Genomic DNA, 15,169 nt, shown 5'->3' on the forward strand with positions numbered 1-15,169 from the left:
CCAAATATATTTGTTTCAAACTTTCAGTAAATGTTACAAAGTACCTTCCGCATAATTTAACACAGCCTTTTTCCAAAAAACTGTATATTTTTGAATATATAAATAAAAAATTGCAAAAAAATGTTGTGAATTTTCATTACAATTGAAAAAAATCATCTTTAATAACTGAACTAAAATTTTGTAAAATCCCTGTGTTAAGTTGTAGCCCATATTCCAATAAATAATCTGTAAAAAGTTCAACTTCCTACCTCAAATACTTTGTGAGGAAAGATGTAATTTATAAGCGTTATTTTAACATTGCAAGTATAAGGTGTTCCGGAGCCCCATAATCTCTTTCATGAGACCCTGAACTTTAGTAGCTATTTCACTTTCCTATTCCTCTTGTAGTTTACATGTGACTTTATCAAAAATATCACAAACACAGTGAGTGTTAGTCCCCTCAGAAAAATCAATATGTTGAAGGGGACATCACATTTCATCTTCAATAACTGCCTAATAATTTCTCAGAATTATGAGCTACTTGACCCTTCATTTATGACGTCACTAATTTAACTGAATTTTCCATTGGACTTCCTAGAAACCAAAACTTATTCCACAGGCATAAATACTGTGTAATGCTAAATAACCACGGTACAATAATAATGTTGTCGTCATTACTAAACCTTCACTATAGTGGTGCTGATATTTTAACATCACAGTCTCTCATGAGCATAAACAAATGAGAAACTAGCCTGCTGGAGAGATGAGAATGGTCTACAGGCACAGCCCCTGCAACCATCTCACACAGCTGGCATCTACATCCTTCATTTGTGCTTCTGTAAGGCTCAACTGATAAGTAGTGATTGTGATTGCCAATCTTTTTTACGATCATGGAAGTTGTACTCAAATCATGTGATAAACCAGGATTAATCTTTTCAGTCATTTCAAGATAAGAAAAGGAAAATGAGCAGTGCATAACATGGAGCACAGCATAGTACACAAAGTACTTGGTATTGACTGTCACACAATTGCTTCTTGTTGTTAACAGTGTTGTAAAAGAGGTAGCACAGGTCCATCCTCTATCACAACCTTATGCAACCATAGCTCAAAACACCACCACCACCACCACCACCACCACCACCACCACCACCACCACCACAAAATCTTGTTCTCAAAAAATGTGTGAGACTGGAATTTTACAGCACTTTTTCATTGTTGTGCCAGTGAAAAACAATCATACAGCATTGCTGGCATAAAAACCCATCTGGGATTGTTTGGGTGTTTGGTGCAAGTAAAATGTAACAATTATCATAGTTTGTTGGCGATATATGTATCATTCTTTGTGTTTCTTAAAGTGTTATAGTGTAGTGGTTAATGCACAATGAGTTATTAATGGTTCAGATGAATAGTTTATGTACGTAGAAAATTAAATAAAATATCAAAAACAGTAAATAATGAAGCACACTATTTTCAGTATGGCCTATTATAAAACAAACTTCAACAACAACAATAAAGTTAGCTTTCACTGGAGCTGTGTGAATATTTCTCTACTTTATTTTATGTTCCTGTAGCAGAGCTTAACTTTCATTTTGTAGATACTTCTCTCAGTGTGAAGGCAGTAATATCGAGCTACAAGAATAATGAAACAGAGTGGCCTTGGAGTATGTAGTATATAAATTTTACAGCCAATAAGCTAATTTTCTGGGGGTTTCCTCTTGATATTCAGGAAATTCAAATGTAAGTAAATAATAATGAATTGGGGGAAGTAGAATACTGATGATGGCCCTACAATCATCTGACATTTCTATTCAGACATTCCAAGTGATCCAACACTCAACAACCGAGCTAGGTTAATAATTGGCTCCTTTTACCGACCCCCCGACTCAGCAGCATTAGTGGCAGAACAACAGAGAAAATTGGGAATACATTTCACATAAATTTTCTCAGCACGTTATGGTCTTAGGTGGAGATTTCAATTTACCAGATATAGACTGGGACACTCAGATGTTTAGGATGGGTGGTTGGGACAGAGCATCGAGTGACATTATACTGAGTGCACTATCCGAAAATTACCTCGAGCAATTAAACAGAGAACCGACTCGTGGAGATAACATCTTGGACCTACTGATAACAAACAGACCCGAACTTTTCGACTCTGTAAGTGCAGAACAGGGAATCAGTGATCATAAGGCCATTGCAGCATCCCTGAATATGGAAGTTAATAGGAATATAAAAAAAGGGAGGAAGGTTTATCTGTTTAGCAAGAGTAATAGAAGGCAGATTTCAGACTACCTAACAGATCAAAACGAAAATTTCTGTTCCGACACTGACAATGTTGAGTGTTTATGGAAAAAGTTCAAGGCAATCGTAAAATGCGTTTTAGACAGGTACGTGCCGAGTAAAACTGTGAGGGACGGGAAAAACCCACCGTGGTACAACAACAAAGTTAGGAAACTACTGCGAAAGCAAAGAGCTTCACTCCAAGTTCAAACGCAGCCAAAACCTCTCAGACAAACAGAAGCTAAACGATGTCAAAGTTAGCGTAAGGAGGGCTATGCGTGAAGCGTTCAGTGAATTCGAAAGTAAAATACTAGGTACCGACTTGACAGAAAATCCTAGGAAGTTCTGGTCTTACGTTAAATCAGTAAGTGGCTCGAAACATCATGTCCAGACACTCCGGGATGATGATGGCATTGAAACAGAGGATGACAAGCGTAAAGCTGAAATACTAAACACCTTTTTCCAAAGCTGTTTCACAGAGGAAGACCGCACTGCAGTTCCTTCTCTAAATCCTCGCACCAACAAAAAAATGGCTGACATTGAAATAAGTGTCCAAGGAATAGAAAAGCAACTGGAATCACTCAACAGAGGAAAGTCCACTGGACCTGATGGGATACCAATTCTATTCTACACAGAGTACGCGAAAGAACTTGCCCCCCTTCTAACAGCCGTGTACCGCAAGTCTCTAGAGGAACAGAAGGTTCCAAATGATTGGAAAAGAGCATAGGTAGTCCCAGTCTTCAAGAAGGGTCGTCGAGCAGATGCGCGAAACTATAGACCTATATCTCTGACGTCGATCTGTTGTAGAATTTTAGAACATGTCTTTTGCTCGAGTATCATGTCGTTTTTGGAAACCCAGAATCTACTATGTAGGAATCAACATGGATTCCGGAAACAGCGATCGTGTGAAACCCAACTCGCTTTATTTGTTCATGAGACCCAGAAAATATTAGATACAGGCTCCCAGGTAGATGCTATTTTTCTTGACTTCCGGAAGGCGTTCGATACAGTTCCGCACTGTCGCCTGATAAACAAAGTAAGAGCCTACGGAATATCAGACCAGCTGTGTGGCTGGATTGAAGAGTTTTTAGCAAACAGAACACAGCATGTTGTTATCAACGGAGAGACGTCTACAGACATTAAAGTAACCTCTGGCGTGCCACAGGGGAGTGTTATGGGACCATTGCTTTTCACAATATATATAAATGACCTAGTAGATAGTGTCGGAAGTTCCATGCGGCTTTTCGCGGATGATGCTGTAGTATATAGAGAAGTTGCAGCATTAGAAAATTGTAGCGAAATGCAGGAAGATCTGCAGCGGATAGGCACTTGGTGCAGGGAGTGGCAACTGACCCTTAATATAGACAAATGTAATGTATTGCGAATACATAGAAAGAAGGATCCTTTATTGTATGATTATATGATAGCGGAACAAACACTGGTAGCAGTTACTTCTGTAAAATATCTGGGAGTATGCGTGCGGAACGATTTGAAGTGGAATGATCATATAAAATTAATTGTTGGTAAGGCGGGTACCAGGTTGAGATTCATTGGGAGAGTCCTTAGAAAATGTAGTCCATCAACAAAGGAAGTGGCTTACAAAACACTCGTTCGACCTATACTTGAGTATTGCTCGTCAGTGTGGGATCCGTACCAGATCGGGTTGACGGAGGAGATAGAGAAGATCCAAAGAAGAGCGGCGCGTTTCGTCACAGGGTTATTTGGTAACCGTGATAGCGTTACGGAGATGTTTAACAAACTCAAGTGGCAGACTCTGCAAGAGAGGCGCTCTGCATCGCGGTGTAGCTTGCTCGCCAGGTTTCGAGAGGGTGCGTTTCTGGATGAGGTATCGAATATATTGCTTCCCCCTACTTATACCTCCCGAGGAGATCACGAATGTAAAATTAGAGAGATTAGAGCGCGCACAGAGGCTTTCAGACAGTCGTTCTTCCCGCGAACCATACGCGACTGGAACAGGAAAGAGAGATAATGACTGGCACGTAAAGTGCCCTCCGCCACACACCGTTGGGTGGCTTGCGGAGTATAAATGTAGATGTAGATGTAGATGATTCTCATGAGCAAATGAACATACCACATTTACAAACTCCAGTTTAAGGAAGACAGAATGTAGCAATTTCATACCTAACATTCTTTTCTCTTACAGGTTTCAAGCATTCTACCAGCATCATTGTCACCAGCAAATGAGCCTTCATTATTCACTATCTTAGATACAGTAATTCAGAAGGCAGTGGTTGTATAGTTTCAAGTGCAAGTAATAGGCCTCCTTCAGCAGAGAAATATAAATGCTCAGAAGCAGATATTCTCAACCCAACAAGAACACCAAGGAAGAAAGCTGGTCCCAAACTGTCCCAAAAAAGAATAAAATGTGTTGTTGTTGTTGTTGTTGTTGTTGTTGTTGTCTTCAGCCCTGAGACTGGTTTGATGCAGCTCTCCATGCTACTCTATCCTGTGCAAGCTGCTTCATCTCCCAGTACCTACTGCAACCTACATCCTTCTGAATCTGCTTAGTGTATTCACCTCTTGGTCTCCCTCTACAATTTTTACCCTCCACACTGCCCTCCAATACTAAATTGGTGATCCCTTGATGCCTCAGAACATGTCCCACTAATCGATCCCTTCTTCTAGTCAAGCTGTGCCACAAACTCCTCTTCTCCCCAATTCTATTCAATACCTCCTCATTAGTTATGTGATCTACCCATCTAATCTTCAGCATTCTTCTGTAGCACCACATTTCGAAAGCTTATTTTCTCTTCTTATCCAAACTATTTATCGTCCATGTTTCACTTCCATACATGGCTACACTACACACAAATACTTTCAGAATCGACTTCCTGACACTTAAATCTATACTCCATGTTAACAAATTTCTTTTCTTCAGAAATGTTTTCCTTGCCATTGCCAATCTGCATTTTATATCCTCTCTACTTTGAGCATCATAAATTATTTTACTCCCCAAATAGCAGAACTCATTTACTACTTTAAGTGTCTCATTTCCTAATCTAATTCCTTCAGCATCACCCGACTTAGTTCAAGTACATTCCATTATCCTCATTTTGCTTTTGTTGATGTTCATCTTATATCCTCCTTTCAAGACATTGTTCATTCCGTTCAACTGCTCTTCCAGGTCCTTTGCTGTCTCCGACAGAATTACGATGTCATCGGTGAACCTTAAAATTTTTATTTCTTCTCCATGGATTTTAATACCTACTCCGAACTTTTCTTTTGTTTCCTTTATTGCTTGCTCAATATACAGATTGAATAACATCGGGGATAGGCTACAGTCCTGTCTCACTCCCTTGCCAACCACTGCTTCCCTTTCATACACCTCGACTCTTATAACTGCCATCTGGTTTCTGTACAAATTGTAAATAGCCTTTCACTTCCTGTATTTTACCACTGCCACCTTCATAATTTGAAAGAGAGTATTCCAGTCAACATTGTCAAAAGCTTTCTCTAAGTCTACAAATGCTAGAAACGTAGGTTTGCCTTTTCTTAATCTAGCTTCTAAGATAAGTCGTAGGGTCAGTATTGCCTCACGTGTTCCAGTATTTCTATGGAATCCAAACTGATCTTCCCCGAGGTCAACTTCTATCAGTTTTTCCATTAGTCTGTAAAGAATTGGCATTAGTATTTTACAGCCGTGACTTATTAAACTGATAGTTCGGTAATTTTCACATCTGTCAACACCTGCTTTCTTTGGGATTGGAATTATTATACTCTTCTTGAAGTCTGAGGGTATTTCGTCTGTCTCATACATTTTGCTCACCAGATGGTAGAGTTTTGTCAGGATTGACTCTCCAAGGCTGTCAGTCGTTCTAATGGAATGTTGTCTACTCCTGGGGCCTTGTTTCGACTTAGGTCTTTCAGTGCTCTGCCGAACTCTTCACGCAGTATCCCAACTCCCATTTCATCTTCATCTACATCTTCTTCCATTTCCATAATATTGCCCTCAAGTACATCGGCATTGTATAGACCCTCTATATACTCCTTCCACCTTTCTGCTTTCCCTTCTTTGCTTAGAACTGGGTTTCAACCTGAGCTCTTGATAATCATACAAGTGGTTCTTTTTTCTCCAAAGATCTCTTTAATTTCCTGTAGGCAGTATCTATCTTACCCCTAGTGAGATACGTCTCTACATCCTTACATTTGTCCTCTAGCCATGTCTGCTTAGCCATTTTGCAGTTCCTGTCGATCTCATTTCTGAGACGTTTGTATTCCTTTTTGCCTGCTTCATTTACTGCATTTTTATATTTTATCATTCCATCAATTAAATTCACTATTTCTTCTGTCACCCAAGGATTTCTACTAGCTCTCGTCTTTTTACCTACTTGATCCTCTGCTGCCTTCACTAATTCATCCCTCAAAGCTACCCATTCTTCTTTTACTGTATTTCTTTCCCCCATTCTTGTCAATTTTTCCCTTATGCTCTCCCTGAAACTGTACAACCTCTGGTTTAGTCAGTTTATCCAGGTCCCAGTTCCTTAAATTCCCACCTTTTTGCAGTTTCTTCAGTTTTAATCAATAGTTCGTATCCAATAGATTGTGGTCACAGTCCACATCTGCCCCTGGAAATGTCTTACAATTTAAAACCTGGTTCCTAAATCTCTGTCTTACCATTATATAATCTATCCGAAACCTTTCAGAAACGAAGAAGTAGAAAATATGACAATTTATGATCAGTTGCAGCTGTTTAAAATGCGGTGGTGTCAGATGTTCGAACTCCTAGGGAAAGTCAAAATGTGCAAGTAAACACCCTGAATAATGTTGTGAAGGTAGATTCTATGAGCACAGGTTATGAAATAATAACACAGCATGCTAAAAAAGGTAAAGCAGATCCTTCTTTGTAGTAACAAAATGAAGCTAAAATTTCTAGAATGAAAAGCAACGAATATGTAAGTACTGTTGGTAAGAAAAGATGACAACAAGTTAAGTAACAACATAACCGAGGAAAATGGATCCAAGCTGATCATTGAAATTCTGTTGCAAATCAAAGAACAAGAGAATGTGTTCTTCAATATCTGAGGAGAACTGTAATGAAATATTCGACATACATTCTGGTCCAATTTGAACTGGGAACAACAGAAAGTGTGTTGCTACCCTACTTCACAGGAACGAAGTTAAGCGAAAGACCAAAGTCAGAGAATCCAGAAGAAAATTTAGACTTTACTATGACTGAAAAGTGCAGGATGCTGTGTTACCAGCGTGTAAAGAAATGTTCCTTTCAACTTATGGAATTGGTGAATGGTCAGTCAGCAGTTGGGTAAAACAGGGTAAACAGGGTAATTGTTTCAAAACAGGAAAAACAGAAAGAAGAAAGTTATGCACTGAAAGAAAATATTCATACATTTAGGTAAAATTCCCAAGTTGCCATCCTGTTATTGCTAAGCATCTACTTCCAAGCTTTATTTGCAGCCACATTTTTCATCATTTATTGAACTGATAAGAGCATTCAAAGGTGATTGCATTAGCCATAGTACTGAACCAAAGCTGTATGAAATTCATTTGTATAAGAAATAAAAGAACCAAACATTACTTTATTCTGTCCAAAAAAAGATAAAATTGACATCAGTTTTTCTTATAAGTTACATAAGATTTTGGAGAATCAGTACAATGATCACCAGGTGAAGAAAGTGAGTGCAAGACAGGAGTAGTCAACTGATAAAAAGGCATCTTAAGCTGCAAAGTTATGTATTTATCATGGCTGTACGAGCAGTGCAGCTGGTGCCCGCAACCCAGGCCAGTTGTGTCTATTTTCAACAAAAGTTGCCACATCAGTATTTCACAGTTTATAATTTAGCAGATAGCTCAGAGGTATGTTGTGTTTGATATGAGGGAGGAGGACAGTTAGATGCTAATATGTTTGCAACCTTCATTACAGAGTTTTAGATACAGAAATAAAAGAATGGACATTAGGAAAAATAAAATAATTTATAGTCATGGATGTTGTTCTCAGAACAATATGTACTTCTGTCACATGTGTTAGAACATTACAGCATAGCAACTGGTACAACCATCATTCAGAAATACATACTTATTGGGCACACCCAAATGGAACAGTGTGCATTCACAACCACATACAGAAACAGAGTGCTCTATTCCTTGGCTAATTATGTTGATGTGAAAAGGAAGCAAGATGTGGGAAAGAGGGCCAGTATATAGCCAAGTACACATCTCATGACTTTTTTAAAGACTTCTCTGAAGTTCTGTACCATACATCATTTCACTCAGAGAATAAACCAGGAGAATCATGTGTTTCGACATATCAGCTATGTAATAAAATTCACAGGTGGGTACTGAATGTAAACTGATTTTTGAAGAGGACTAAAAATTAGTTCCAAGATACCCTTATACAGTTATTAGGAATATAAAAAACCTGTACACTGGATCAGTTGCAATTTCTGCACCAAAGTATCACGAGTTAATGTGTCTAAAATCAGTTATTCCAAGAGATTATCATCCTTACTATGAAGGCCTTCTTTACTAATAATGCCAAGCAAATTGTGAAAAAAACACGAAGAACTTTTCCATAGTTTTCATTTTTGTGTGAAAAGGCTTTAAACTGAAATTAAATTTGTTTTGTGTGTTTGTATGCTCATTTCTGTAACATTAAAAGCTATCTGAATGCGAAACACTAACTTCTTGTGTGTTAACAATGTTTTGTTGTAAAACCTTGTATTTTGTTAAATAAGGTCATACACATCATAAAATTGCCAAATAATATTTGCAACAGATACTGTTACTTAAGTTTATTACACAACATTTCTTTACATTAGCACGAGTTGCATCGACTAAGAACTGTACATATCAAAGTTTTTTTTTAGTTTCCGGTAATATGTGTATTTTTGAGATACATGGTTTTGATATCTTAACATAGATTTCCCTATGTTCTTCTCCAATATTACTTGTGTTTTAGTTACCAGTTTTAGCACACTTCTCCAATATTACATTAACTTAAGGAATATATGGTAATGTGACTGTGCGGGTGACAGAGAGGTTGGGAGTGAGTGAGTAATTCTGTATGACTTACTCCTCCCTGTTTAATGACCTTTTTAGTCATTGTGATGACATTAGTTCTTACTGATTTTTGTTTAGGTGCTATAACAATGCCACTGAATGCCTACAAACACACACACACACACACACACACACACACACACACACACACACACACAGAGAGAGAGAGAGAGAGAGAGAGAGAGAGAGAGAGAGAGAGAGAGAGAGAGAGAGAGAGAGACTTCTCACCCCTGTGTTTCTGGGAATGCCTGCAGGTAGAGTGCAAATTATTTTCTATACCACACATCAATGGCACATCAGTGACGCCTTTCTCATTTGACCTCACAGCACAGATGCATTGGATTCTGTTACATGAATGGCACACACATCCTCATTTAATACATAATGGAAATGCAGAAGAGTGGAAATGTGCGTTCTTAGAAAAGTTAATGGTCAATAATTGGATAGCTACTTTAGATGCTCCATCAATCAAAACATAATACAAGCAGATCTGTGTGCTCATTTTCAATCACCCCATTTCAGTAAGTCTCTTTCAGCTGATGACAAAGATTTGAAATCTGAAATGAAACATCTTAACACTGTTTGGAAATGAGCTACTCAAAACAGAAAATAAAAACTGCATTTGTCAGCACACAATAGACGTGAAATCCTGGCACTGTGAAAGACAGCAGCCAATAGAGCAGCCATACCTTTCATTAGACACTGAAAAAGGCCTTGTTTCTATCACTCGACAAAATTAAGGACAATCTCACAATCCTGGAAATAATAGTCTGCTGTATGCTATGAATGTGCTATGTAGGACAGAAGACAGACAATATGCACCTTCAATAAGTGTGACATGACAAAGCACTCGTAAATACAATATGATGTGTCAGACCACAGCTTCATGAAATGGCACAGGGCTCAGTTCAAAGAGACTAAAATCCATGCCTTAGTGACTGAAGCAAAAGCATAGAAGCATATGGTATGACTTTTTTTTATTACTGTTCTAAAGGAGCAAGATGCACTTATAGTTGTCAATAAGAACTGTTTATTTTGAGCCCAGTTTCTTACTATTATAATCTAGTTTAGTGAATTGCTGTGTCATTTCATGTTTCAGAGAGAAGCAGCTGTAGTTATCTGCACACTCACTTGAAACATAATTGGAAAGCTAAATAAACTAGTAATCTTCTGTTCACAGAACAAATACAAAAAATTGAGAAAAAGAATGTCTGACCACAATGGAACATAATAAGCTCCTAAAGGCACCACTGTGTTTCCCCCCCCCCTCACCCCCCCCCCCCCCCCCCCCACCACCCAAAACTCAAACTTCAGTTAGATTCATTATAACAACATAGAGCTGCCAAAACATGTGGAGTTGCAAAAACCTTGTAATTAAAACTGAAAATTCTCTTCAGAATGTAGACTCCAATCCTGGGGAAAAAAAAAAAAGAGAGAGAGAGAGAGAGAGAGAGAGAGAGAGAGAGAGAGAAAATATCTCTCTTTCCACATATTAGCTTATCGGCAAGCAATTTTTTCACTCTAAAATGAGTAACATCGCATAAACTGTAGTTAACGAGATTCTTAACACATTTAGTGAAAGGCAATACATACATGTGCAATCAATAAGGAGTGATTTATCTTTCTGCAGTTCCTCCAAGTATGGACTTTTACCAGATGCTGATGCAATGACTTCAAGTAGTTTAGCTACTTCCAATGGTTCAATTTCATCAACATATTTATCAACAGTTTTAAGGATGAAAAATGAACGTCTTTTAAATTCTTCAGCAAGGAACAAAATAGTATCCGGTTGTATAGTTGGCAACTTTACAGGTTCATCAATTTCTCCAGGTTTACATCCAACAGCTTCAAAAACTGCATCAAGAACAAATAGTCTTGGCTTATACTGAAGTTCCTTGTACACCGACTGCAAATAGCCTTCTGTTCGGACTAGCATATCGGCAATGAATGACCTGCAAAAGAGAAACTTCAGCTGAGCTCAATACCTGGTAGCACTGATTTGTGCTCTCATTTCCACATCCCCAAATTCATTTATTTGGTCCACATATTATACAGCATGCTATGATGTCAGCAAAAATATGTTAATACTTACGTTGGGTAAATTATGGTTACAATACATACAACATGTTTATAAGTTTTGCTTCATTGAATTGCTCTTATGTTGCACTTAACTCACAATCAGGGCATTTACAGTTTGGGCTTTCTGTTACAGAGTAAAAAAAGTGATACAGTAAACACGACTTCACAGATTAACGAATTTATGTGCCAAATTGTCTTCAATAGACTTTATACTTGGGAGGAACTTACTGAACAGCTGAAGACCCGTGGACAATACTAGTCTGCATTTGGTTCGCAATGTGTGGTTTTTCAAGAATTTTACTGTCTCAAGAATACATAAGCAAGGTAGTGTGAGGATCTGCCATTTTCTGAAATTAGGTTTGCAAGAGTATCTAGTTTTGCTTCCATTAGCAATCCTCATAGCTCTCTTCCTGATTTTGGAAACGCCAAGGCCAACTTAAGAATTATCCAAGAATATCCCACCATGTCACAGATAAGCATGTATGTATGCATAGCATGCACTTTTGACTATTTTCAGACCAATACATGCCTGCAGCACACTCAAGACGTAACAGCTACTACCACTTTTTTAGTGTTTACCTGATCAATAGGTTTATTCCATTTTGTATCATGTTGTAACTACAGACCAAGAATTTGGTTTTAGTGTCAGATTTTATTAGTTGCTTATTAACTGTTACAAACAGTCGAGGCTTTTTTTGTTTTAGGGCACAAAAACAACTAGTATCATACAAGCCCATGTCAAAAGCAAAAAAAACAAAGACAATGAGAGGAGTTAAAAATGACTACACATCAATCAAAACTGACAGAAGGGAAGATAGCTAAAAAAACAGGGACATGGAGAAAAGTCTATAAAATATGCCATAGAGAAACTAAGGTCCATAACAAAAAATTAAAAGGCCTTCGCCATATAGCTATGACGGATAAAAAGTAAAGCTTGGTCGACAGCCCAAGCGTCATTCACTAAAACGGACGATAACTCAGATGGTTAACACAAACAGGAATGTAAGCAGTTAAAAAAAACGGCATTCTTTCAGGAAATGGCCGACAGTTAAAAGTTGGGCACAATGTGCACAAAGTGGAAGTCATCCAAGCTGCTGGGAAAGGCTAATGACCTGGAGCTTGTTCCCATGAAGGGTGGGCCAGTGCATGATGCGGAAGTGACATCACCTGCAAACATACGGCAACACAAGAGGTCATGGGAGGGAGTGTAAGAACTAGTGGGCTGAGGTACAAGGACTGCAGCCTTGTTAGTAGTGTCAGCAGCCTCGTTTCCTGTCAGACCGAACTGAACAGGAACCCATATAAACATCACAATGACTCCATTAAGAGTGAGCAAGTGACAGCTTTCCTGGACCCACTGCGCTAAGGGATGGACAGAGTGCAGCACACACAGGCTTTGAAGGGTGCTGAGAGGGTCTGAGCAGATGACACAACTGAAAAGCCCATGTCACCGGATGTACTGCATGGCCTGATACAAAGCAGAGAGCTCTACTGTAAATACTGTGCAGTGTTTCGGGAGCAGACACCAAAAAATGTCAGCGCCAATGACACAGGCACACCCGACACCAGAGTCAGGAAAAGTGTCATCAGTGTACACAAAGGTGCTATCGCGAATTCCATGTGAAGGTCATGAAATGAGGCGGTAGAGAGAGACTGGAGTAGTGTCCTTAGGAAGCAAATGAAGTCCAAGATGAACAAGGGCCGCTGCATGAAGCCAAGGTGGGGAAGGGTTCACATCCACCAGGGAAGTTGCAGGGAGTATGAAGTTCAGCTAGCGGAGCAAGAGCCAAAAGTGAACTCCAGGAGGTAATAGTGATCAAAGGAGTCATCGAAGAAGGAAGCATAGGATGGGTGTCCATGCATGGCAGACCAACGGTCTGGATATCTGCTGAGGAGAAAGTCACAGTGGTAAGACAGCAGTAGTTCGGCAGCTTCTGCATACAGACACTCAACCAGGCGAGTGTAAAAGGTGCCAGTGGCTAAGTGGATGCCACGATAGTGGATAGTATTGAGACGGCATAAGAGGGTCAGATGTGCAGATGCATAAACGAAATACCCCTACGGTAGTCTAGTTTCGAACAGACAAGGGACCGGTACAAATGGATCAGGATGGTTCGATCTACACCCCAAGAAGTACCACTGAGCACACACAGGACACTGAGGGACCCATGCAGTGGGCTGCTACATAAGACGTGTGGGTGGACCAAGAAAGTTTCCTATCAAGCACGAGCTCCAGGAATTTGGTAGTTTCAATGAATGGAAGAGCAACAGGCCCAAGATGTAAAGACAGTGGAAGAAACCAATTGCACCACCAGAAATTCATACAAACGGTTTTGTCAGTTGAAAAACGAAAGCTATTGTCGATGCTCCTTGAGCAAAGATGATCAAGACACTGCTGAAAATGCCGCTCAATGAGACAAGTCCAAGGAAAACTGCAATAGATGGCAAAATTGTCAACGAAAAGGGAGCTGGAGATGCCCAGTGGGAGACAGGTCATTGTAGGGTTAATGGTGATAGCAAAGAGGATGCTGCTCAGGACAGAACTCTGAGGCACAATGTTTTCCTGGATAAATGTGTCCAACAAGGCACGACCCACACCTATCTTGAAACCTTGTTCTTTTAAAAAGTCCTGAAGGGGAACGGGGCAGGCAGCCATGGAAGCCCTATGTGTAGTGAGTAAGGATGATACCAGTCCACCAGGAGGTGTCTTCGAGTTTCTCCAACCGAAAAACAAGGTCGCAGTCAGGTATTTCCACAGAAAACCATTCATGACATGAGTGAACAAAGTAATGTGATGGTTAACTGCAAAACAGTATGCTCGAAATACACACTGTGCAGTGGTTACTAAGTGCGAGACTCGAAACATGCCCTTGGCTCAGTTGCAGTTGTACGTATTAAGCAGAAAGTGCTTGCCCACAAGAGAAAGGTGCTGCAACATCTGAATGTGAGCAGCATCTGGCCCTGGGGCAGAGGACTGGGATGAAGAGAGAGCATGATCTAGCTCCCTCATAGTAAAGACGGCATTGTAGCACTCACGGTTCTGAGAAGAGAAGAGTATCACCTGAGCCTCCTCCACTTGTTTCCAATGGAGGAAGGCAGGGTGATAGCGAGAGGAGCTCGAAATCTCCACAAAATGGTGGCCCAAGTTGTTGGAGGTAGTAATAGGGTCCATGATGACATCATCTGCTACTGTCAGGCCAGAAATTGCGGAATGGATCTTGGTCCCAGAGAGCCATCGGAGGTTGGCCCACATGAAGGAAGATAGATTGGAACTGTTAAAAGAACTAGGGACTAAAATCCAGCTAGGTTTTTTGCTATCCCAAAGAACGCAACGACACTGTGCCCACAACTGTTTATAATGAATGCAGTTTTCCATTGTAGGGCAATGGTTAAAAACACAGAGAGCACATCTCCGCATGCGAGGGCATCACAGCACATTTCAGTTCACCACGGGACCAGGACACAGCGTGATAAGAGGAAGTGCGAGGAATGGAACATTCTGCGGCAGTAAGGACAATGTTTGTAAGATATTCCACCTGGTCATCAGAACTGGGAAAATCTTGTTGTCAAAGGTCACCAGGGAGGTCAAAGGTCAGCCTTAGTAAGCTGCCATTTGCGTGTGCATGGAGGTGGGGTAGGAGTCAGCTAACGGATAGCACATGGGAATTGTTGCTAGAGTTTTTGTCAGACAGAATGGACCACTGAAGACAATGGGCAAGCTGGGCAGTGCAGAAAGATAGGTCCAAATAGGAATACGTGTGTGTGTGGAGTCTGAAAGGAACACGAGTGCTCCTGT

The 15,169-nt window shown here is 39.9% G+C and overlaps 1 protein-coding gene across 1 annotated transcript in view; it reads right to left on the reverse strand.

Annotated features, from left to right (window-relative positions):
- LOC126190862 (ataxin-10) overlaps positions 1–15,169 on the reverse strand; it is a 131,716-nt gene that overhangs the window by 34,157 nt on the left and 82,390 nt on the right. The window contains exon 4 of the mRNA XM_049931457.1: positions 10,888–11,246. Within this exon, the coding sequence (XP_049787414.1) occupies positions 10,888–11,246 (359 nt within the window). The remainder of the gene's footprint in view (positions 1–10,887; positions 11,247–15,169) is intronic.

This window comes from Schistocerca cancellata, chromosome 6 (assembly GCF_023864275.1).
Source record: "Schistocerca cancellata isolate TAMUIC-IGC-003103 chromosome 6, iqSchCanc2.1, whole genome shotgun sequence".
NCBI lineage: Eukaryota > Metazoa > Arthropoda > Insecta > Orthoptera > Acrididae > Schistocerca > Schistocerca cancellata.